This window comes from Leptosomus discolor, chromosome 9 (assembly GCF_034619465.1).
Source record: "Leptosomus discolor isolate bLepDis1 chromosome 9, bLepDis1.hap2, whole genome shotgun sequence".
Classification (NCBI taxonomy): Eukaryota; Metazoa; Chordata; class Aves; order Leptosomiformes; family Leptosomidae; genus Leptosomus; species Leptosomus discolor.
In genome coordinates, this window is record NC_141399.1 from 20252759 (window position 1) to 20275167 (window position 22409).

Here is a 22409-nt window from a genome sequence, read left to right on the forward strand (position 1 = left end):
GCCGCGGGGCAGAGCCCTGCATGGAGCCCGTCCTCCCCGCTCCCCTCCCCCCCGGCCCCCTCTGTGGCTTTGCCGGTCGGTTTGTCGTCCCCCCCATCCAGCTCTCTCAGTCTGTCCCCCGCTGCCGTGTCCCCCCCCGACCCCCCGGGGATGCCCAGAGATATACGGGGCAGCTCCCCTCGCCCCGGCCACAAGCCCCACGGGGCTGGGGGGGCGTCGCACGGGACCCCCCGGGACACGCGCGCGTGTGCGGGACCGACGGTGGGGCGGAGGGGGAGCCCTAGCAGGCAGAGCACCTGGCACCCCCTTTCCGGCCCGGGGCCCTTGGGCGGGGGGGGGATGTGTCACAGGGGGCGAAGGAGCACGGGGCCCCCCCACCCGGGGCCAGCCACACGGCCCCCCATGCGTCGTGTCTGGAGGATCCCAAATGGCCCCCCCTGTGCCCTCCCACCCCCTGGTTCCTGCTTCCCTCCCTCGCAGCTGCATGCCTGCAGGGCCGGCTCTGCCTGCGGCTGCCGCCCGCACCCTGTGTGCCTGTGGCCCCCCATGTGCCCCATGCCTCCCCCACCCCACTGCGCTGTATCTCTGGCAAATAAAGACCCCCGCTGAGGACAAACTGAGACAGCACCAGTGCCGCCTGCCCTGTCTCTCTGTGGGGCCCAGGGTGCCGGTGGCCTGCCCCGTGTGCCAGCAGCCTGCCTCACGTGCCAGTGGCACATGGCGGGGTGGCCCGGGCAGGCTGGAAGCGACATTACTGCCCAGACAGTAAGGACAGCAGGGTCCTGTGGCAGCTTGTCCCGGCCACCTCCTGGGAAGAAGCTTCGCGGCCCAGCTGCCATCATTAGGCTTCAGGGTACACGGGCGCGGCGGGCGGAGAGACCCGTGTGGGGTGCGGCCTCGCCACCGCCCGCGGGTCACGCCCCCTCAGGCTCCGCCCCCGGCCTTGGCCCCGGAGCGGGAGCTCGGGGCCCGCGCTCGCCCCGTGAGGTCACTTCCGGGCCTGGTCGGAAGCGGCGGCGCCCGGCCGGATTTGAATCGCCCATCGCCGCGCGGCTGCTCCCGTACCGTGGCCGCGTCTGGCACGGCCCGGCCTGACCCGGCCGCCGCGCGCCCGCCATGCCCATCCGGGCCCACTGCACCATCTGCTCCGACTTCTTCGACAACGAGCGGGACGTGGCGGCCGTACCCTGCGGGCACACCTTCCACCGTGCCTGGTGAGCGCCCCGCCCGGCGGGGCCAGGGCCGGCGGGGGGAGTCAGCCCCGTAGGGCTGCGGGTGCCCCCAGCCGGGCCGAGTCGACCCGCCCGGCAGCCCCTTCCCCTGGAGGCCCGGCTCGGGCTGCTCCCCCCATCCGCTCCCCTCTGAGGGGCTTTGGGCGCTCGCTGCGCGGCTGGGACCTGCTGTGCCCCTCTGCTCCCCACGCTCGCGCCCGGCTGCTGTGGGCGCTGTCCCGGCCTTCTGCTCGGCGGAGCCCCGGGCCGCTTTGGCAGCCGTAGCGGCAGCGATAGCGCTTTGCAGGGATTTAGAGGAGTCCCTGGAGCTGCCGCAGGAGCCTCGGCTGTGTTGTCATTCCTCGGCCTGTGGCCTCCCTTCTCCGGGCGGGCTGGTGCAGCAGATTGATCCTACGCAGGGTGCTTATCTGGAAGGAGTGGTGTTAGATTACGAGTGAAGCCTCCGAGGCAGTTTCATGCTTTTGCTGGAACTGTTTTGCAAGTTTTTGTCTTGGAAGGAAATGGTTGTCTCAGGAAATAAATTCGGTGTGTGGGGAGGGAGCAGGCATTTGCTTTTCTGGCTAACTAACTTGGAGAGGGACCACCATCCATAGCTGTGATGGTCGCCTCTTAACCAGCAGCACAGCTCAGGCTTGCTCTCCTCTAACAACGAGCGGAGGAGGGAGAGCTTCCAAAGCTAACCTGCCAGCTCCAGATTGTTACCCTGCTCCAAAAATAAACTGTTCTGAGCATGACGTGATGGCTTGGTTGCAAACTGCATCAGTAGCTCTCCTGGAGAGCCCGACAGGTTTGCATTCATCATCTCAGAGCAGAGACCAGCCCAGTCTCCCTCGTGCCGCAGGTGTGTGCTTGGTGTCAGTGGCACCCTTTGGAGCTGACCAAACTGGGGATCTCTTGGCTGTCGTATCCTGATATAGCAGCTCTTGTGCCACTCTGCGTGTGGGTCTGTTTGCTCCTCCAAAGCTATAGTTGTTCAAAGATGCTCTCCCAGGCAGATCTGAGCTCTGTCAAGACTCTGCTCTGGTAAAGATAAGCTCACATGCTAAATTCAGCTGGGAGTCATCTTGGAGGCGAAGGTAGAGTGTGCCTGCTGGAACATGGCGTTCCCCTTAGCTGCACCTCTGGACTGTTTGCATTTCTGTTTCTAGTTCGTAAAAAGGAGTCACATCCTGCTGTCCCCTGGTGAGTTGGGGGGTGGCTACTGGGAGCTGTGCTCCTGGATTTTAATGATTTACTGTATGTTTTCTTTTGCTTTCTCAGTCTCATCCAGTGGTTTGACACAGCGCCGAGCCGGACTTGCCCACAGTGCAGAATCCAGGTAAAACCATCACCTCTGTACACCTCTGTGTTTCCATGGCACAATGCTCTGGTAAACAGCACTGAGGAGCTGTGGTCTGGGCCTGTGGTGATGCAAGGAAAAGGTTCATGGTATGAAGTGGAAAGAACTTTCTCTCCCCAGAAGTATCTCCCCAAAGGTTCAGAGGGTGAACTCCCCTCAGTCACCCTTCAGAGGGGTGGTCTGAGGGTGCCCTGCTGCTGTCTGTATTGTAGCTTGTCTAGGAAGGGTCTCTGGGTTTTCACAGTTTTTCTTTATGCAGAGTGAGTATTGGCATAATGATAGGAGGGGCTGGAAGGGGTTAATCAGGACAACAGAGTTGCAGTTCTAGAGTACCCTGCTGCTGCCATCACATAAGCAGCCCGTTCTGCTGCACATGGTCGTTATAATTGAGTCCTTGGTTTGCAGCACAGCCCTTTGTTGAGAAAAGCGAAGGTTGGGGAGGGAAGGAAGGGTATGCTTTGCTTCTGAGATGGGAAGTCAAGGTTTGGGGATCCAGTGGCTTAATCAGGACCTGAACTTCTTTGAAGTCCTTTCTGTCACCAGCCTTGATGCCTCCAGTAGGTCTTGGCGTGTAGTGGCTCCAGGAGATGTTGCCTTATGCTCAGATGTAGGTTCTTAGCCAGCTGCAGCCTGGGCTTGTTCCGTGTTCATGCTTCTGTCTTCCTCTCAAGGTCTTGGCCCTTGTTCCTTCCCTGACTTGTTGATTCCTTCTGTTCTTCACTTCCTCTTACATCTCTGGGTTACCATGGAGTTATTGCGAAATAACATCTTATGTAGCAGTAACTATGCAATTAGCTGGTGTCATGACTGTATATAATACTTAAAACACAAAGCTGTAACTGCATGGGGGAGGTGTGGAGAGCTATCAAATTCAATTACAGTACCTTCTGCCTGCAGAAAGCAGCACGTACTTCTGTCTTAGGATTTGGCATCGTGCTAGCTCAGCGTCAGCTGCTTGGGCCTTAGCTGCCAGAGAACAGACTGCACTTGATTCAGAAATGCCTGAATCTTTCTGCTGTGGCTCAGGAGCTTGGCTGGAGTCGTGCTCCCAAAACTGAGTGGGGGGTCTGCTGCTGTGCTGATGCACCAAAGCAGAGCATCGTCACTAATGGCATCGAGCACATGATCTGACTTGCCTTTCACAGCCTTGTGACAGGATGGTACCTTCTCCCCCTCCATCTGTTTTCCATATCTGTTGTGTTTCTGTATCTGTGCCCATCAACCTCTTCTCTCTCCTGTGATTAGGTGAGCAAAAGACACATCATCAATAAGCTATTTTTTGATGTTGCCCTGGAGGAGCAGACAGCACCGGATGCAGAGACCTTGCAGGTAATTTGACTGGGTGGTTCTTCCATTGTGTGATGTTTCAGCACCTTGGAAGTGTGGCCTGGGATGCTGGTCCTCTTCCAGCAGCTGCTTCCTGAGCTGGTGCTCACTGTGCTGCGCTCGTGTTTCAGACCTGAAGCACATCAGTGTCTCCTGCCTGTCTCTGTTCTTCCTCTTGGCCCTTGCCCAGTCTCAGCTCAGTTGTAAGGAAGTCTCCGTGTGGTGGGTTAGAGTTCCTCCTGACCGGATCTCATGTGGCAACTCAAGAAGCCTCCTCTACTTCACTGCTCTTCCTTCTGGTTGTCACTGTACTTGGAAATCTTCTGAAGCAGCATCAAATAAACATCCAACTGCTGCTTCTCCCTTGGGTCTCAAAGCCTTGGGAATGAGGCTACAGACTTTATCCAAAAGGCAGGAGAAGGAAAATTCCAGATGCAATGAACTGCTGCTGGTGTCTGTGGCTCAGCTGCATGTGAGCCCTGCCAACCCCTCTGGAAAGAAGGGGCTGTTAGAGGAAGTGCCACCTCCTCACCACCACATGTGCAGGTGGGTTTGTTTGCAGAGGCTGTAAGGAAGTGGGGCAGGCTGGTGATACAGTCTTGGCTCCCCAAGATAAATCAGGAAAGGGACTGCCTGAAGCTGTGCCAGCAGTGATGGACAGTGCTGAGGCTGGGTCTTTGCTGGGGGAACCTGGCTGGAGGTGGGGTGCTGGGTGATGTTCTCAAAGTGCCACCCTTGGGTGCGGAGAGCTGGGGGTGAGAAGGGATGGATGCAGAGTGGCGGTTCTATGTTCTCTTCCTTTGTTTAGTGTGGATGAAGCATGGCTCCTTATGCCTTGGAGTTATCTGTTCCAAAAAAAGTAATTGGTTGACCTTGGTATAATGGGACGCTTGTACCCTCTTGTGTTTAGAATCAGCATGTGCAGCAATTACCATAATTAGCAGTTGCCATGACAATGCTACATGTATATCGTATGTTTTTAAAATAAAGCCAGCCAGACTATAATGTCAGTAGCACTGTCATTCTGAAAGACGGCTAATAAAGAAACTGAAAGTATGTGTGCCGAGGAAATGAAAAAGCATCTCTGGGCACTTGAAGCTCTGTGCCCTAGAAGCAAAGCAAAGGCTTGGAGCAGATAAACATTGCCTTAAGTCCATATTCAAATCTGTTCTCACACGTATAAATATACGAGTGACTCAAAAATGGGTTGACTGGAGAAAATTGCCCTAGAAAAGCTTTCTGTTCCCTTTCACTGCTGCCCCAGGATCTAAGATGGGTTCCCCCAGCCTTACCCTCCAGGCAGGCTGTGCTGAAGGACTGCTCCCTTGCTAAAGGGCGGGACTGTAGAGTTGCTCCTGCACAACAAGCTTGATGGTAACTCATCATGCTCCTACAAAGTTTGTTGTGTGGCTGCCAGAGCAACATCTAGCCCTGAGTGTGCAGCTTTCCTAATGAGAGTGCTGAGGTCACTATCTAATGGGGAAGGACTAAATATTTTCTGTGCAGATTACTGTAGTTGGTTTGGATGTGTATTTATGCTGCACGCGCTGGTTCAGGTTGCTGCTGGGCTGCTGCTGTTCTATGTTGTGTGCTGCCTTGTTTCTGGAGGACATGGTGCACCTTAAGTACGTGGGCGACCATTGTGGGTGGGATTCAATGTCTGTCAAGACTGGAGTTCTGTCTGTGGTGGGGTACCTGCTTCTGGCCTGGCCAGGAGTTTAGCAAAGCAGGCACATGGTGGACTATACTCAGGCTCTTTAGAAGCTGAGAAAATAATTGGTGACTTCCTCAGCCTGAAGGGATTTCACCTGAAAAAAAAACCCAAATTCTGGTTCGTTCCTGTCCGCTGCCTGTCCCTCCAAGAGCCTGGATGTAGAGTGTACTTGTCTTCATAATCAACTGGAGCTGTATCTGTGCAGCCTGCAGATGTCCTGGAATGAACATGTGGCCTCCTGCCATGAAAAGATTGGACTGGCGTGAGGGAGTGTGCTTCAATGTGCTAGAAAGCAAAGTGCATAGCTGTGGTCCGCTTGTCTTGGGGAGACAAGCTTGGGATGCTCTTCTGAGTACCAGTTTTGTGCACCCAGTTATAAGTGATCGGAAGAGCACTCATAATCTGAAACCTCTTCCTGTTGTTGCAGAATTATCCAAATTAGCTTTTGTATAATAGTCTTTGGTGCCATTCCTCACTCTTGCTTTTGTTCTGAAATGTTTATGGTCAAAGGAGTGATGGGGCTGCTTGGCTTCCCACCGCCATGCAGCAGTTTCAACTGAAACATGGGGGGGATCTTGGTTCCCTAGAGTAGCTGCAGACCACAGGCTGAATGCTGCAACATGTCCAAGAGTTTCTGGGTGCTGAGCCTGGGTTTATCCTGTATTGCTCTTAAAGATGGTCCTCAGTGATCAAAACAGTCTCCATGTGGCTGTTCCCAGAGCAGGAAAAGGGTGAGTTGGGGTGTAACACCTTGGTGAGGCTGTCTGGAACCTGACACTTCAGTTGCTTGTGATCTGGGGAGGGGAGAGCTCTTCTTCCAAAGGAGGTTAGGGGGCTTTGGCTTATTCAATTTGGTGAAAAGGAGGTAGCAGGAGGAGGGTTCCTGCCTGTAAACCTGCTGGGGAGGGTAGAAACCTGGGAGGACAGCTGTCTGTTTGTGGTCAGGATAAACTCATTTGATCTTCGGAAAATGCGACTGTGTAACTCAGGCTGGCAGAGAGAGGAGAGCTTCTATCAGAGTGAAAATTTGGAGCAGCCTTTAGGAGCTGTGGTGGAGGATGAGGGATTTCAGATTAAGTTGATGAATGAGGTAATGTTAGGTAGCTGCCCACAGTAGCCCGGGATTTCTTTGCTCTCATGTTAATTAGCACATCTTGTGAGCTCACTAATCGTTCCTGAATAGGACTCTGAGGAAGCTACTCCAGAATAATTCCTGCAGCAGAGTCAATTCCGTGTCAGCCCCTCCAGCTGTTGTCCTCCTGGGGGCAAATCCAAGTCAGCTCTGCTAGGCTTTGCATTTAGTCCCTTCTGCCTACCAAGCTTTACATCTCATATTCTCTTTCCTGCCTTTGTTCTTGCTAGCAGAGCTTCGCTCTGGTCCCATCAGATCTGTGGTCACTGGTAGTGCTATTCTCAGCTCAGATTTGCATGTAGCATTCCAGGTTGCATAGATTTGTGTCCTCTGCTTCAGTACTGTGTTGGCACTTTATTGCGGTTTTATTCCACTGCGGTTCCTGCCTGACTTGTTATGTGCTTTCCTCTGCAGTTCTCTAACACAGCTTTTTAAGTCATCTTTTGTTGACTCTTTCCTGTATATATTTCTTTCTCTTGCTCTGCTTTTTCTAAAAAATGTATGTATTATATATAGATAGCCTCTCTTTGTAACCTCTCTACATTTCCTTTGGCTATTTGCCAGCGTTCATAAGTCATATCACTTCATTATCTATAGTTTAAACTATGGGGCATTTGCTCCCTCTTTCTGATCCTTAATGAAGGTGTAAAAACGTTTGACCTTCCCTACTCTTGTGGCACCCAGGAGGTGTTACACGCCCTCAGTTTGGTATGGATTGTTTTACTGGTGATATGTTTATGGCCATCAGACTGAGCTGTTAGCTCATATCAGCATCCTGAATGGCAGCGATTTCAGTGGCCATCAGAATGCTAGCTGGTGCCATCTGATTGTATCTTTAGTTACCTTTTCAGATATTTGGACATGCCCTCCTGTCTCTCACCTGCAACCGACTGAAGTTTACTTCAGTTCAAAGGAACTCTCAATCCAGTTAGTCTGGCAACATCTCTGCCTTATTGCCTTGTTTAGGTAAAACATTATAAAAATTGTTCCTGTCTGATTTCCTGTGTTTCCTTGAGAGCCTTCCAAAATTATTCAGCTAAAACAAGATGACTGACAGTGTGAGAAACACAAGGTTGACAAGGCTAAGACGAAACTGGGATCTTTTCTCCTCACCAAAGAATGCCAGTTGGAGGTGCTCTTTGCGTTCCTTGCGGCAGTACTTGCTTGTAACTTGGTGCTTGCTGTTACCGTGTTCCCTTCTTAGCACCTGGCTGGTGCAAGCATCCTGCCGAGAAACCTCTCAGGTCCTTTCTGGTGAAAGCTCCTCTGCAGGGTGTTTCCTAATCGGGTTTTATGTCTTGTTTTTCAGAATGAACTGGACAAGGTGAAGGCTCAACTCTCCGTGAAAGGTGAGTTCCAGCTGCCTGTGAGGGATCGGCAGCTCATGATCTGCGGGTCCTGGGCTCCATTTGTGCTAGGTGGCTTGATCAGGCCTGAGCAACCCCTAGGCAGAAGCTGAGGGTATGGTGCAGGCTGCAAACTGTTTTGCTGGAGCAGCTTCTTCAGAACTTTTTCTGAGACGAGACCACCTAAAGCTGTACAAACCTTGTATGACAAGAGCCAGAGTTTGCAGCCTGTCCCAACTCTGCCGTAACTGGGGAGCTCTGTGCAAGTTTAGAGACATATATGCATTTTTTTTGCCCCTCTTCTTAATCACAAGCTATAAAAGTGCCATACAGCTGTATCTGGAGCAGGCTTGCCGAAAGCAAAACCCTTGGTTTGCTCACTGGGAAACTCACAGCTGCATTTGGCAAAGGTTCCTTCCTTCTAACGGATGAGGGGGTAAAAGTGGTGCCCAAAAGCAGCAGTGGGAAGGCTTTGGACTTGTTTGGCTGTTGCAGTGCCACATGTCGCGCGCAGATGGAGTTCAGTGTGTGCACGCTTCCATTTTCCCATCTTTAATTTTGGAGGATGTTTGAGGGAGGCAGGAAAAGCAAAAGCTCTGGAGACTTGTCGATGGGTTTTAAGCATCGTCTGTAGGCAGCCTGTCATCAGAACATGAGTCATGAGCAGTGAAAGGAAAATGTCACTCTGAGTGACAGAAATCCAAAGACACACTAGCAGAAGGGAAAAAAAAAATCTTTAAAGAATGCTGGGGGCTCACCCACGCCCTGAGAGTTGTCTTTCCTCTGCCTTCCCTGCATGCACGAGACAGACATGAATAGCCAGTAGATTGAGGATTCAGTCCTTAGCCTGAGAGCAGAATTGGATGGTCTGCACATCTCTATTCTGAGGCCTGTTCTCTTGCCAGCTTGGTTGAGTTTAGTGACTTGATAGAGAGCCAGATCTTCTGGGGAAGGTGGCTGGGATTCTTGCTAGAATGTTATCCAAGAAAAGCTGCTCGAAGGCCTGCTCATCTTCTCGGCTTCTGGTGAGTAGCGGTTGGATTTGACATTCTCTGTCCCATTCTCTTTTCATATTGGAAATGAGAAGCTCCTTCCCACCTCCTGCCTCTTTTGCTGTGGGTACTCTGCTCTCTGGTGGTTCTTGTATATAAATTCTTCACTTAAAGATGTGCTTTGTGCTGTGAACTGTAGAGGAGCTGTGTAATTGCCAGTCTCTGATCAGCTTGCAAATGGCTCTAGAGGTGCTGAGCTCCCAACAGACCCAGCAGGCACTGTGGGAGGCACTCTGAATGAGCTGAAAACTCATTCTTGCTGTACAGGGAGGTTTGACTCTTGCCATCTGCCTCTGGACAGCTGGGAATGGAGGATCGGGAAGCCCTAACTCTTTTGATGATTGTGGAGTCCCTGCAAATGCAGGGGAGCATTTCCAGGCTGTGCTGCCACTGATGATGAAGGGTTATTCAGATCAATGGGGAAAAAAATGCTTTGCTGAGAAGGAAATGCATTTCCCTAGCCACCTGCGTGCTTCTGCTAGGATATGTTCCTCTCTTCTTCCCCTGTCCCACATGGCTCTTTTACTGTCTGATCAAGCAGTGAAGCTGCACTGCGGGTCATGCTTCCATGGGATGTGATGGCACAATTTGAAACTGGATTGCTTGCAAGGAGAAAAGACTTTTTGGAAAGGCACTGATCGACTTTCCACTATTGTCAGGCTGGAGCCACAGATGATTTTAGTGAAGACAGCAGATGCTGAGCTGAAGACTTTACCCTGCTCTCAGCAGGGTTAGATGGAGGGGTTGCTGCTTTTCGTTGTTTCTCAACTGCTTCGAGCTTTCCAGTGAAGCTGGCTGTTTCCTGCTTAGGTCTGTCAGCTCCTGATGGTGGTGGTTGATCTGTGAGCTGTTCTTCCCTTGTCTCAACAAAACAAACTGAAATCTCATGTTGTTTTCCACCACCTTTTCTCTGGTGGTCAGAGGCATGTGCTTTGCTCCTGGACTGCCTGTGTGGGGAGGGACAGCAGGACTCGAATGTTCTGTGACCTGCAAAAAGTGGGTGCTTTTGGGTATCTACTTAAGCTGTCACATGTCCTGCAAAGTCCCCAGTGCCCAGCCCTTCGACGTAGGTGCTGTGGTTAAGGTAGTTCCAGCAGTGCGGTGACGCAGCAGCATGGTGGATCGCTGTACGCAGCTGTCCAATGGCCCCGAAGAGGATGGGTTCGGGGCTAAGCTCTCCGGCTCTGTGACAGCTTTGTGTAACTCCAGAACAATCTTCCCTGTGCAAGCCTGGCTGTGAGAGCATGCAAGAGTTAAGATGCATCAGCTTAATGCTAGCAGGGCTGGCACTGGAAAGCTATTAAAGGCAACTTGTTATCTTTAGTAAAGAAAATCTTGAAGCCTGCTGGCACTGGGAGAAGCAATTGCTCAGTACAGACCCTGGTGCAGACAGCACTTAGGGAAATGGCTCTCTACAGGAACGGCCAGCTTCTAGCAGCCTGGAGCCTGAGACTGGAAGCAGTGTCCGTTTGTTTTGCTCCCACTGCTGTGGGGCAGCTGAAGTCTGGGTTACTGAGCCATGACTTTTTTTTTTCTTTTCCAGAGAAGGAAAAGCGAGAATGCCAGGCTGTTGTGGATGGGCTGAGGGACACTCTGGATGTACGCAATGCCACAATAGAATCGCTCCAGAAGGTGCTGGGAGAGACAGAGATGCTGTGCTCCTCTCTCAAGGTACCTTTCCCATCCCTGGCAGGAGTTCAGCACTAGCCATTGCACAGTTGGTGTTAGTTTTGTTGAGGACCTCTGCAGGCCTTGCTAATAAAGAGATTGTGCTGGTGGGATTTTGTTTTGGTGCCTCAAGACTCCTGTCTCCTTGATCTCTGAATGATAGGAGGGCAGTGGAGCTGGGTTTTCATTTTGGTTTTATTAATCTGAAGCGAGTGGTGTCACTGGTCTCAAGGTCCTAAGTGGGCTCCACCCGGGGGTGATTCAGGGGCATAAAAGCCAGGCCTGTGGCTTGTGTAGAAGTGGCTGTGTGCTCAAGGCAGAAGTGACTGTGGCGGGTGAGAGACGCCAGCCCAGCCTGGGGGATGCTGGCTGAGCCTTGCTAATGAAGTGGCAGTGCTGATCATAAAGGTAGCAGCACGAACAGAGTGTGGGAACTGGCCCCAGCGCCCCATTGCCGAAACACTGGCTCCCTGCGGTAGAATGTTCTTCTGAAATGGGTTTAGGCCAGACGGGATTCAAGGAAAATTAGTTTCTTAGTTCGATTGGAGGAGAAATCAAACTGAAATATATGGAGGGGGAGTTGCAAGCTTCAGCTCAGTGGGATTTAATCCAGCTGGCTCTCCTGTCTCTGTTCTGTTGCCAGGGCCTTCCTTCAGTTAGATTAATAATGTGTGAAGTCCAGAGATCAAATATTCCTGTTGTGTTTCAGCATGCAGTGACTCAGGGTGTAGTCATGTATTGTGCATAAACAGCAAGTGGAAGAGGGTAAGAGCAGGAGTCGCTTTGTTGGGATGTCTTGTAGTGAGCGACTTTGTCTTGGTGGTGGGCTGGGCAGTCTCTGCTGTGTGAAGATGATGTGCCTGTTACAAGAAGATGGGGTTCAGGCAGGTGGGGTTGTGAGCTGCAGGCTGAAAGGCAGGGTAGAGGTCAACTGCACTTCCCGAGATTTCTGCCCCTTGGACTACAGATCTGATCCAGTAGCCTAAACTGCATCATGTTCCTTGACCTGCAAGGCCAAACGGCCCAGGGAAAACTTGTAGATGCGTTGCAGGGTTGTCTTGCTGTATGCCACCTGCAGCTGGGCTCTTCCTGAGAGGAACCAGCCCGGGAGGTCTGCCTGATAGGAGCAATGTGGTTCTGTCACAGGGCAGGAGGAGTGATACAGTAAGGGATAAATGCCAGGCAGGCCTTGCTGTGAGCCAGCACAACTCCTTTTGTTTGACCATGGGTTTATATCTGATCTGCTTGGGTGTAAAGGCAGCCTGCATCTGTGTCAGTCCAGAGATGCTCCTGGAATCCTGGGTGTGCCAGCGGCAGGATACTTCTGATGTTCCCTGAATTCCTGCAGAAACAATTGTGACAGTGGAAGCTGGTGCTTGCTGCTCAACTCAACATTTCTGTGTTTGGCTTTCCTGCCTTGGCACCTCAGGTGGAGGCTCTGTGGTTATCTTGCCTGTTGCAAAACCCTCTATGTATGCTTAAGTTCTTTTAATGAAAGCTGGGCAGTGCAAAAGGATTAGGGACCTGGAGCTATCTTTTCTGTGGTGTACAGGGTTTCCCAGCTGAATGCCAAAGACTGTCTTATACTGCGTCATTAAAGATTAAAGCACTAAACTTCTGCAGTGAAAATACAGGCTTAATGAGCTGTGATGCAAGTCAAGCCTAGAGGCTGCAAGCCGTTCCTGTCTTCTGCTAGCCCTATCAGCTGCTACTGAACCTCTGTGTGAGAGTTTGCTGCCGTTCAGGCTGTCTGAGGCTAGGGACTCTGCTCCAACCTGGCACAAGCACTGCTTTGGGGATCTGAAGTTTAGAGAGCTGAAGTATAGGAAAAGCCAAAGATGAGCTCTGCTTAAGCAAGAGCAACATGTGAGCCTGCAACACTATCCCCTCTGCAAAGTCCTGGCAATTTCACAGCTGTTTGGTCTCTGTGGCAGGAAGCAGCTGAAGTATTTAACTTCTGTGTGGAAGGGAGTTTATGAAGAGATGGTCTCTTGCCAGGCCTTTCCCTGGAGTCAGAACTGTGCTGAAACCAGACCCAGTGCCTTTTGAAGGTGCTGTGCGAGGTGCCCAGGCACACACAAACCTAGACAACACAGATACATTGGAACACTGCTCATTCAGGCCGGCTTTCCCCTGTGCTCTGCCACACTGCAGATCTTTGCTTTTCAGCTCAGCTGAGGTTCTCTGTTACTGCTGCCTGCTACTGGAGAGCCTGGAAAGGTGATGGCTGCAATATGCCTGCAGCTTCTCAGGCAGGTGAGAGAATCACCTGGGTGGGTGTTTGGTTTGGCTGAAGAGACCCACTCAGCATTCCTATTTGTGCTCTAAGCAGCTAATGGCAAGGAGAACTGGCAGGCTAAAGTGAAGGGATCAGCTGTGCATGGAGGGGAAGGTGATAGCAAGGTTTTCTTGCTGTGGACTGCTTTGCTTTTGAAAAACAAATTATCGCTGTGGACAGGGTACTGCACAGCCCCAGAAACACTCCCAGCAGAAAGGAGGCTATGATGCAGTTTCAGTGCCAGACTCATCTTGCGATTAGCACTGAGACCCTGCTGTGCTTGCAAGGAGCCAAGCTAGGGGTGCAGCAGGGAGGGAGCTAAACTCTCCGTAATCCTGGGCTGCTGAGGTGGTGATAGCGTTAAGAGCCAATGTATGCTCCCAGCTGCCCGCAGTGCGCATAAGCCAGAATGTTTCTCTAACAATCCCTGGAGCCTTCCTAATGGTTGGTGTGCGCTTGCTTCTCTGCAGAAGCAGATGAAATTCCTGGAGCAGCAGCAGGAGGATAACAGAAGTTCAAAGGAGGAGGCCCGCCGTCTGCGAAACAAGCTGAGAACCATGGAGCGGTGAGATCCTGGGCTCTCCCTGGGCCTTGCAGGCTGGGCTGCATGCCTCTCCCGTTCTCAGAGAGGGAGGGAGGGGTCCTGTTGTGCCTGCTGCGACATCTACCTCCACATGATGAGTTGTCTTACCCCATAAGGTTGGAAACTGCTGCATTAGCAGACCTGCCCTCGCCTGTCTGTGCTCTTGCCCCTGCTATGTTTCCAGACAGCTGCTCTCCCTAAACAGCAGCAAGACATGGTATGGTGTGAAAACTAGCCTCATCTCTAGTGCTCTGAGCATGGCCATGTGCCATTCCTGTTATTGGAGGATGCTGGGGCAGAAATCCCAGCCCAGGATCACAATCAGTCACAGGGCTATGGGGCCCAAGAGCTGGGGTGTCCGCCCCATGTGTGGTATGTGTGTACAGCTGCCCCTTCTCTAGTCTGCCCTTGTAGTGCTACTCTTCCCTAGCAAAAAGCCCTGCTTGTGGTGGGACAGTTGTGTGTCTTCCCCCATGACATCCACAGTGCCTGCAGCAGGAGCTTAGGCTGCACCAGCTCCTTGGGGGGAAGCAGGGCTCCAGTCTCTTTCCCAGCTCTGTTTGTGACTCATGAGCTGAGGGTACTTTTTTTTTTTTGTGCAGGATTGAGCTGTTGCTTCAGAGCCAGCGCCCTGAAGTGGAGGAGATGATCAGAGAGATGGGAGTTGGGCAGGCAGCGGTGGAACAGCTTGCCATCTACTGTGTCTCGCTGAAAAAGTAGGTGCTGTGGGCTTGGCACAGCTGGCTCGTGCTGTGCCAGGTGTGCCCAGGGAGAGCCTTTTGCTGAGTAGTGGCAGGCACACAGACTCTTCAGGGCTCTTGCCAACTATTTGGGCCTCCACTGGGTTTTGACTGATAGATCCAGGGGACCTACATTGGAACCTGTCACACTGAACTGTTCCTGTTGTCACTGGTGACATGCGTGTCACCATGGGAACTGTCCAGAGTTGTCAGTGATGATTATTCCCTTCATTCCCCTCTTGCACCCGAGGTGAAGTGAGTGGATATGGGGCTCTGGCTTGTTCCCTCTGCTGCATTACCCTGTGTGCAGCTGTGGTCTCAAGCGCTCTCTGGCAAGATGAATCTGCTGTGCTGCCCTCCCCTACCTGGAAATCTATCTGGTCCTGCTGGGCAAAACCACAGCTTCTTTGGGGCCATTCTGATGGCAGCTGAATAATTGCAGCTTTGGTACAAAACTGTAGTGAGGCAAGTGTCCCTGTGGTGTAATTGGGAATGAATGTGCATGGCCAATAGTGTGAAGCCTCTGAAAAGTCACTTAAAGCAAAGTCCCCTATTTGCTGCCAGCATGGAGGCTGCTCTGTTGTCTGTCTGTTTTTTGCACTGGCAACTGAAATGTCTCTGGATCTGGTTTCCATTTTGCTGGTGAAATCTGTTCAGGCCCTGTTCTCAGGCATGGTATCCCATGCAGCTTTTTTCTCCCCTGTGGTGTAGTGGTAATGTTTGACACACACTGTTGGTCAGCATTGGTGCACTCAGTTCTGTGCCTAAAAGGGCTTTGTGTCTCCTGGGTTTTCTCTGGTGCCTCTGCAGTTGCAAATCTTCAAATTAAGGGTCTTGGCTTGTCTCTGAGAAGTTCTAGGTCAATCCTTTCGCAAACAGCATAACTTTTCTGATCTCTTTGCAGGGAATATGAAAACTTGAAGGAGGCTCGGAAGATGTCTAGTGAGATGACAGAGAAGCTGAAGAAGGAGCTGTTTTCTGTTAATAGCAAGGTAAAGGGAGAGCGAGTTGCCAGGGTGACATCTGGTCTGTAGATCCCTGTCAATAACTGGCCCAAGTGCTCTGCAGTGACTCCCTCCCACACTGAGCACTACTTGAGTGATACGGATCGTGTGGAAGTGTCAGGCTGAGGTTTCTGGGTCAGCTGTGATGCTGTGGTGAGTGAGCAGCTCTTGGGCTGTTGTCAGGAGTGCAGTCCCTGGGGACGCTGGTGGGGCAAAATGTGCAGAGCCAGCCAGAGCTTGGCAGGGATCCTGGACTGCAAGGCAGCAGCACACAGGTGCTCTGCTACTTCCACTGGGTTCTGGAAGCAGTGCTGCCTTCATCCTGCCACACTACTGAGTGTGAGCTAGCTCAGCTTCTAGCCCCTCCTGCTGCAGAGCCTGGCCCCTAGGAAAGGTGGGGAGGGGTTTGGAGTGAGCACCGGTTGAGCAGAGCTTAGCACAACCACAGTCACACCCAGCCTTGTGCCTTCAGCGCACTGAACTGGGCCAGGGCTCCCACATGATGGTGTGCCCAGGCAGAAGAGGTTCCCAAAGCGCAGTGAGGACACACAGGTGTCTCTGCACAGAGCCTGCTTGGGCTGGTCCTAACCTGTTGCAGAGCTTGGAGATGCTGATATGCCTCTGTTGCTGTGTTCCCCCTGCTCCAGGCCTGGCTGGGCTCTGTTAGCTCAGGTTAGCAATTCCACGCTTTCTGTCAGTTCCAGTAGCAAGTCTCCGTGAAAAGTGTGTGCATGTAGCTTTGCTATCCAAGGTGCAGGTGTTGCCTGGGGCATCCCCATGTCCAAGCTCATAAAGTGAGAGACTGTGGGTGGATTTGGCCTACTTTTGTTACTCAGCAGTAGTTGTCGTGGTCCCCTCAAATGGAGAAGGAGGTTCTCAGATTGCTGTGCTGCTCCGCAAGGGAGTTAGTCCCCTACTCAAGGTGCTGCTGCTGGAATTGAGTTGCTTCTGGCTGAGTCAGTGCCAAGCTGCAATCACTGGCTTGGGTCAGGAGGATGTGAGTCAGTGCACTCAGGGCTCCGGGCTTGGCTGACTGAGAGTTGACTGTATGGACACTTTGTGGGCTGGCCCAGACTCCTGAACACACAAAAGTCTCTGATGTGGTAGCAGTCCACTTCTCGACCCCTGCTCCTGGCATGCTTCCCTGTTGAATCAGCCTTGTCCATCTGCCAGTACTGCTGATGCACAACCATCCTCCAGCCTGTGGTTTGTAATTGCTGTGCTCTGGTGTGTCCAAAGTTCTGCAGGAATTCAGAATGCAGCCACCAAGTGTTAGAGCAAGGAAAACCTGTTACCATCAGGCATAAATGCTTGGGAAATGCTGTAGGAAGGTTTTTGTTGGGCAAGCAGCCCTGGAGATCCCTCTGCAGGCAGCTTGAGGAAATGGGCAGGCATTGGATTGCTGTGATACAGGGGAGAGATGGGTCAGACTGCCACAGGAAAACTGAGCCCTGAAACAGGGGAAAATAGCATGTGCTGGAGAGCATACTGCTGTCATGGGGAATCTGCAGTCTCCCTTACCTGTGTTGTAACCAGCACTCTGCTATTTGGGGATGTTTATTCTGCAGCTGCAGAAAACAGTCTCAGAGTTGGAGAAGACAAATGAGGAGTTAAAAAGCACCCAGAAGGATCTGAAGAATGCGGACAAGGAGATCTTGGTGAGAATATAATTTCTTGGTCTGCAGTAACTGGCAGCTGGCCATGGCCTGCAGCTGTAAAGCCGGGAGTTATGCTGGCTCTTGCTCAGTGACTAGGTTACTCAGTCCACCTTACCTCTCTCATCTGCCCCACCTCTGAGCTCCACCTGATGCTAATTTATGGAAAGGGGGCAAAGTATATGCTACTAAGTCTTTCCTTATCTTGCTGTCTGCTTTCCCTTTTCCCTCCAGAGTTTGAAGAAGAAGATAGATATCCTGCAGGATACTCTGAAAGTCCCATCTGTAACCAGAGAGACGCTCAGTCGACTAGTTTTTGAGAGGTTAGTGAAGTGCACCCTCAGATACAGGCCAAGGCTAGAGATGTCAGGTCCAAAGTAAGAGCTGACAGTTTAACTAGCTAGGGAGGTAGAAACATGCTAGTCTGGCAGGCACTGCACAGTTATCTTGTTCCTTGTATCCTATTTTGTTGGTTGGTTGGTTGTTCTTGCCGACAAGATGGTGTTTGGTTTACCTGGAAAAACCGTATGTTTTAGAGGGTTTGTGTCAGAATGGGATGGGAGAATGGGCTAGGTTTTGACAAACTTTTTGTCACTATGTCCTTCCAGGGAAATAGTCCTCTGGTTGCCTTGGAGCTGTCTTCCAATGAGCGTGCCCTGGTGCATGGGGACTGGAGATCTTAGCCAGGCAGAGGAACCTAGCCTGTAAAATGTCATTTTTTATCAAGTCCTTTCTTGCAAGGAGCCTGTGTTACTACCCAAGTGTACAGCAAGCTGTTTTGTATATACAGAGCAGCAGTGTGCCAGTGTGTTTCCCTGGGCTCAGGGTGCTGCTATTTTAGCACAGGCCATTTGAGGCTGAAGAGTAGTTTGGGACATTGACTATGAACTATGGGACTTGGATTGTCCTTTCTGTGACTTGTAAGCAGAATGGGATTCTGATCCTGGTCCCACTGCTGTCTTGCAACTTGATCACACAGCGTACAGGTCTGTCTTCCTCTTCTCTGCTGGGTGGCAGACGGTGGCTTCATAGCTGATGTTCTTTATGGCTTCGCAGCCCCGCTCCTATGGAACTGTGGCACCCGAAGCTCCACCGCCCGGCCCACAGTGATGAGATCAACCTAGACACTACTTTTGATGTGGACACCCCTGAACACCAGCCCTGCAGATCTCTCTTCAGCCCTGCAAAAAGGCAGAAGCTGGATAAAAAGCCGTGAGTTTTCCCTCCTCTTTCTACTTCTAAAGGAGATCAAAGTCTCACTTCTTTGGAAGTTGCTGTGTGAGATCAGATAGCTCTCCAGCTGCCTGATGTCATGCTGCAAGTTTCGCCGTAATTTGCTTGGCCTTGTCTGTCCTTGCGAGCTCCACTTGAACAATAAATCTCTGCTGATTTGCTCCTTGGGCTTCTTACAGGCCTCCTGTGGTAAATCTGGCAAAGAAAGTTCTGAAGGAGGCGGTGGAGGTAAAAGAACTAATCTTGTTTTTCTGTATCTTTGATTCTGCTGTTAATAAGCTGAGGATAAAGGACACATTTTCTCCATGTAAGAGACACTGTGTCTGTAGACTGGCCCATCTATAGACCCACAGTACATGCTTCAAAGTGCTTTGCTTGACAGTCTCTTAGAAATAATGTATTGCTGCCTCAGACCTCTTGGAATTGGGCAGGAGAGGGCAGGTAGGGACCCATGTGCTTCTTGCTGATGATCCTGCCTCAGGTGTGCTTGGCAAACATGTGAGGCTGACCACAAGGACTGTGGGGTCAGCTAAGGTTCTCCCAGCCTTGGTGGGTGCAATGTCCTGCCTCCTAGGTGCTGTTCCACATGAGCCCTGGTGGGAGGTTTGAAGTTACTGTTCTTTGGCCTGACATGTGGTATGGCAGTAACTATTACCCTGAATAGCTGTCTGCATTATTAGTGCTCCCTGTATGTGGTCTGAATTCAGCAGATCATGCTGGTTAAAGGGCTTTTCTCATTGTTTTGTGGGACAGAACTGGACAGATGATCTGGAGGATGGTGCTCTTAAAGGACTCTTGCCAGCATTCATCAGGAACTCTGTTCTTTCAAAGAAGCCATCTTTGGGTAGCTCGCTGGGTCCCCACAAGAACATGGGCACTGTAAGTATGGCTGACCAGTTGCTGAGCTTGTTGAGGGCTGGCACTTCATACCTCTGTCCTGAAGTGACCCTACGGGAGGAAGCAAATGAGGCTTTTACCTTGCCGCATACAGCATGTGGAAAATAAATCTTGGAGCACGACCTGGCTACTTCCCAGTCCTGCAGCTCTCCAGGGATGACATGCTCATGCCCTTCCTGGCAGCAGACTAGGTGGCCCTCCATGTCCCATTCCTCCAGCTCCTTGGTGTTTTGGGTGTTTTCCTTGTACTCCTTAGTCCCAGTGACAAAATCCTAAGCCTTGCTGTTGCTTGGAAGGCTCAGCTTACTTAAGAAAGTGCCCAAGATACCCAAACTTTATTTGGGTCTGTCTTTTTCCAAAGGTGAGTGCTTAGCACATGTACTGAGTGTTTCCAGGTGCTTGTAACCCCTCCCCAGAAGCTGTGGCCTGCAAGACTCACTCCTCCTTCCCCATAATCAACACGAGGAGAGGTAGCCAAGGCTCTGTGCTGCTGCTCCAGGCTCATTTCTTTTTCTCTCCTAGGTGAGGATGGGGTATGATGGCTTGGGAGGCAGAACAAAGTTCATACAGCCTGTATCCTTTCCTGCAGCTTGCATGGCAGTAGTGATGCTGTGGGCATCTGATCTCTGTTCCTCCTCTTTGATCTCAGCCATCCTGCGGAGTCCTGTCCCCTAGTCAACCAGCAATGGGCTGGGATCCTGGAGGAACCATCAGATTTCTCTCTATCTGACTCTAAACAAGTCCGAGCTCAGCAAAGACATCAAGGACCTGAACTTGCTGAAAGCATTATCAGAGGTGGGTCATTCAAAGAGCATATCAACTAGAAATCAGTACAATTTGCAGGGGCTGCCTATGCCTTTGGGATCTCTGAGCAGCAGTGTAGCGCAGCCACCTCCTGGCCGCATGCCTGCCAGCCCATGCAGCCAAAGCCTTTGTTCCTGTGGGACACTGCTGCTCTGCCATGCCTGTCATGGTGGGCAGCCCTGCAGCAGGTGAGGAGCGGCTGGGCTGAGCTCACCCAGTGGGGAGCTGCTCTGACTCCTACCCCTCACACAGGAGTGGTGTCCTCTCCCCTGTGGAGGCTGCCCGTTGCCTGCCTTCCCCAGGCAGTACTGCCAGAGGAGTGTGTGGTGCACCTATGGCTCTGACAGCACTCTAGCTCCTGGTGCTGGTTTTGAGGGCGTTTTGATCTTTGTAGAAAACCAGGAGGCTGAATCAGAGAAGTCATCAGCTGGAAGGTGTGACCTGTTGGGAAGCCTTGGGCTGCTGCTCCTGTGGCCTCACCGTGGAGGGGTGGAGGTACCCGATGGCAGGGAGATGCTCGGTCCAGATCTCTGGGGCCAGGTGTGCCCATGCTGCTAGGCTAAGGTGAATGGAGAAGGTGGGCAGCCATCCCAGTGCTGCCCCTCGCATGTGGCTGATGGAGGGGCAGCTCACTTCTCTAAGCCTGAGTGCTGCAGGTGTGCTGGTTTGTGTAAATGCAGTTCTGGTAGCATGGGCTGCACCTGCTTTTCAGTGCTGCAGGTTTAGTTTTTGCCACTTCTGTGTCCCTGAAAGGTGTGTGAGTTCAAAGGGACTTGCTGCTCTAAGGGCTCCTCTCAGGGTCACTGCCTTGGGAGGCTGCAAGCTAGGGCTGCTGTACCTTTCCCTGCACACATGTGCTGGCTCTGATGCACAGGGTAGGTATCAAAGCTCTGATGGATACGCTTAAACGCTGTTTTGTGTGCAAGGGAGTAGTGTGGAAGTGGGACACATCCCTTGACTTGTGGGACAGGAGCATGCCTGAGCTCTGGTGCTATGAGTAGGGGGCAAAGCCCAGCCTGTTCTGCAGGGAGTTTTTCTTTGGGTGCAAATGTACAGCTAGGTGCCAGGTCTGTTGTTCAGGCTAGTCTGCAGCAAGTATTGGATCACTTATGTCCCCAGGGCCTTGGTCTGTACTTTCCTTGACAGTTTTACCTTCAGACAAACCTGGCAGAAATCCGTTCGCTAGCAGTGAGGAGCAAGAAGAAGAATGCCTCCAGGCCAGCCTCTGCAGCTCCCTCCACATCTTCTTCCAGCAGCAGCCAAGCCAGGCTAGACAGTTACCTGCAGTGAGAGCCCCTGCCTTGCCCAGAGCCTGGCACAAAGCAAATGTGCAACGATTGCTGTGCGGGGGGGCTGCTGTTTGCAAAGCACTGATGCTGCGTTGTGGGCGAGGTGGGCTGCCCTGGGGAGAATCCAGGCCTTGCAACAACCTGACAAGAGACCAAGCCTCTGGTTAATTCTTGGACTGACTTACACCCTTCATTTTACACCTCCTTCCTCCTATTTTCATGCAATATAAACAGGGTTTTCTCATCTCCTGGCCTGCTCAGAGCTCTGCAGTTGCTGCTGCTGTTGAGCTCTCCGACATCAGGTAGAACTGCACTTCTTGGGTGCAGCTGCAAGCTAGAAGTGTGGGAAGGGTGCCTGGGATGTCAGTTTGGAGCAAGAGCAGGGAGAAGGGACCTGGACCAGCTCTATGCCTGGTGTAAATAGTTCAAAGAGTTTCCTGGAGGAACAAGTGTGCACAGGGCAGGGCAGCCCTGGCCTGTGTTGCTGCAGGGTGGCTGTATGTTCATCATCCAACTGAACATCTTCCCTCTGCCACAGGCCTGTGGGGGGTTTGGGAGACCCACAGACAAGCCTGGGGGATGTTCTGCCTTGCCCTGGCTTGGGCCACGAAGTCCCCTGCATTTTTGCAGGCTTGGCATGGAAATTGCTGACTTGGGGAGGACGGTGTTGGGGGTGACCTACTGCCCTGCTTGTAAAGAGGGAGATTGGTGTGCTGATGTGACCTCTATTCTTGGCATGTGTTGGTGTGAAACTCGTTTGTATGAATTTCTGGGTTTTATTTAATGAGTTTGTAGGGGGTTTTATTCTTTTGAAACTGGTCTGCCTAGTGATTTGAGGGTTTAGAATGGCCTGAAGAAGTGCTGGAGAATGGCTCCCTTCAGGGGAGGGAGAAGCCAAACCTGTGTGAGGTTCTTCAGCTGGAGACATGGGACAGGTGATCACCTCTTGCCCGGCAGCTGAAGAAGGGCTGTTTAGGCTGCAAGGAACAGACTTGGCGAGGTACCTCGCTACAGCACTCTGTACTGTATGGATCTGTGATGTTTCCAATTTCCAGATGCTTCAGGTTGGAAACATCTACTTGGGCTGGCTAAAAACATGTCTTGAGGGAATAAAATA

The 22409-nt window shown here is 51.9% G+C and overlaps 1 protein-coding gene across 1 annotated transcript; it reads left to right on the forward strand.

Moving 5' to 3' along the window:
* Positions 1-1116: 1116 nt before the first annotated feature.
* TRAIP (TRAF interacting protein) lies at positions 1117-21293 on the forward strand. The gene is made up of 15 exons (XM_086469914.1): positions 1117-1214; positions 2493-2550; positions 3817-3900; positions 8053-8092; positions 10685-10812; positions 13558-13652; positions 14273-14386; positions 15315-15402; positions 16983-17072; positions 17304-17392; positions 18126-18281; positions 18482-18530; positions 19056-19181; positions 19722-19772; positions 21162-21293. The coding sequence occupies exons 1-15, from the start codon at positions 1117-1119 to the stop codon at positions 21291-21293; spliced, it is 1398 nt and encodes a 465-aa protein (XP_086326040.1).
* Positions 21294-22409: the final 1116 nt, after the last annotated feature.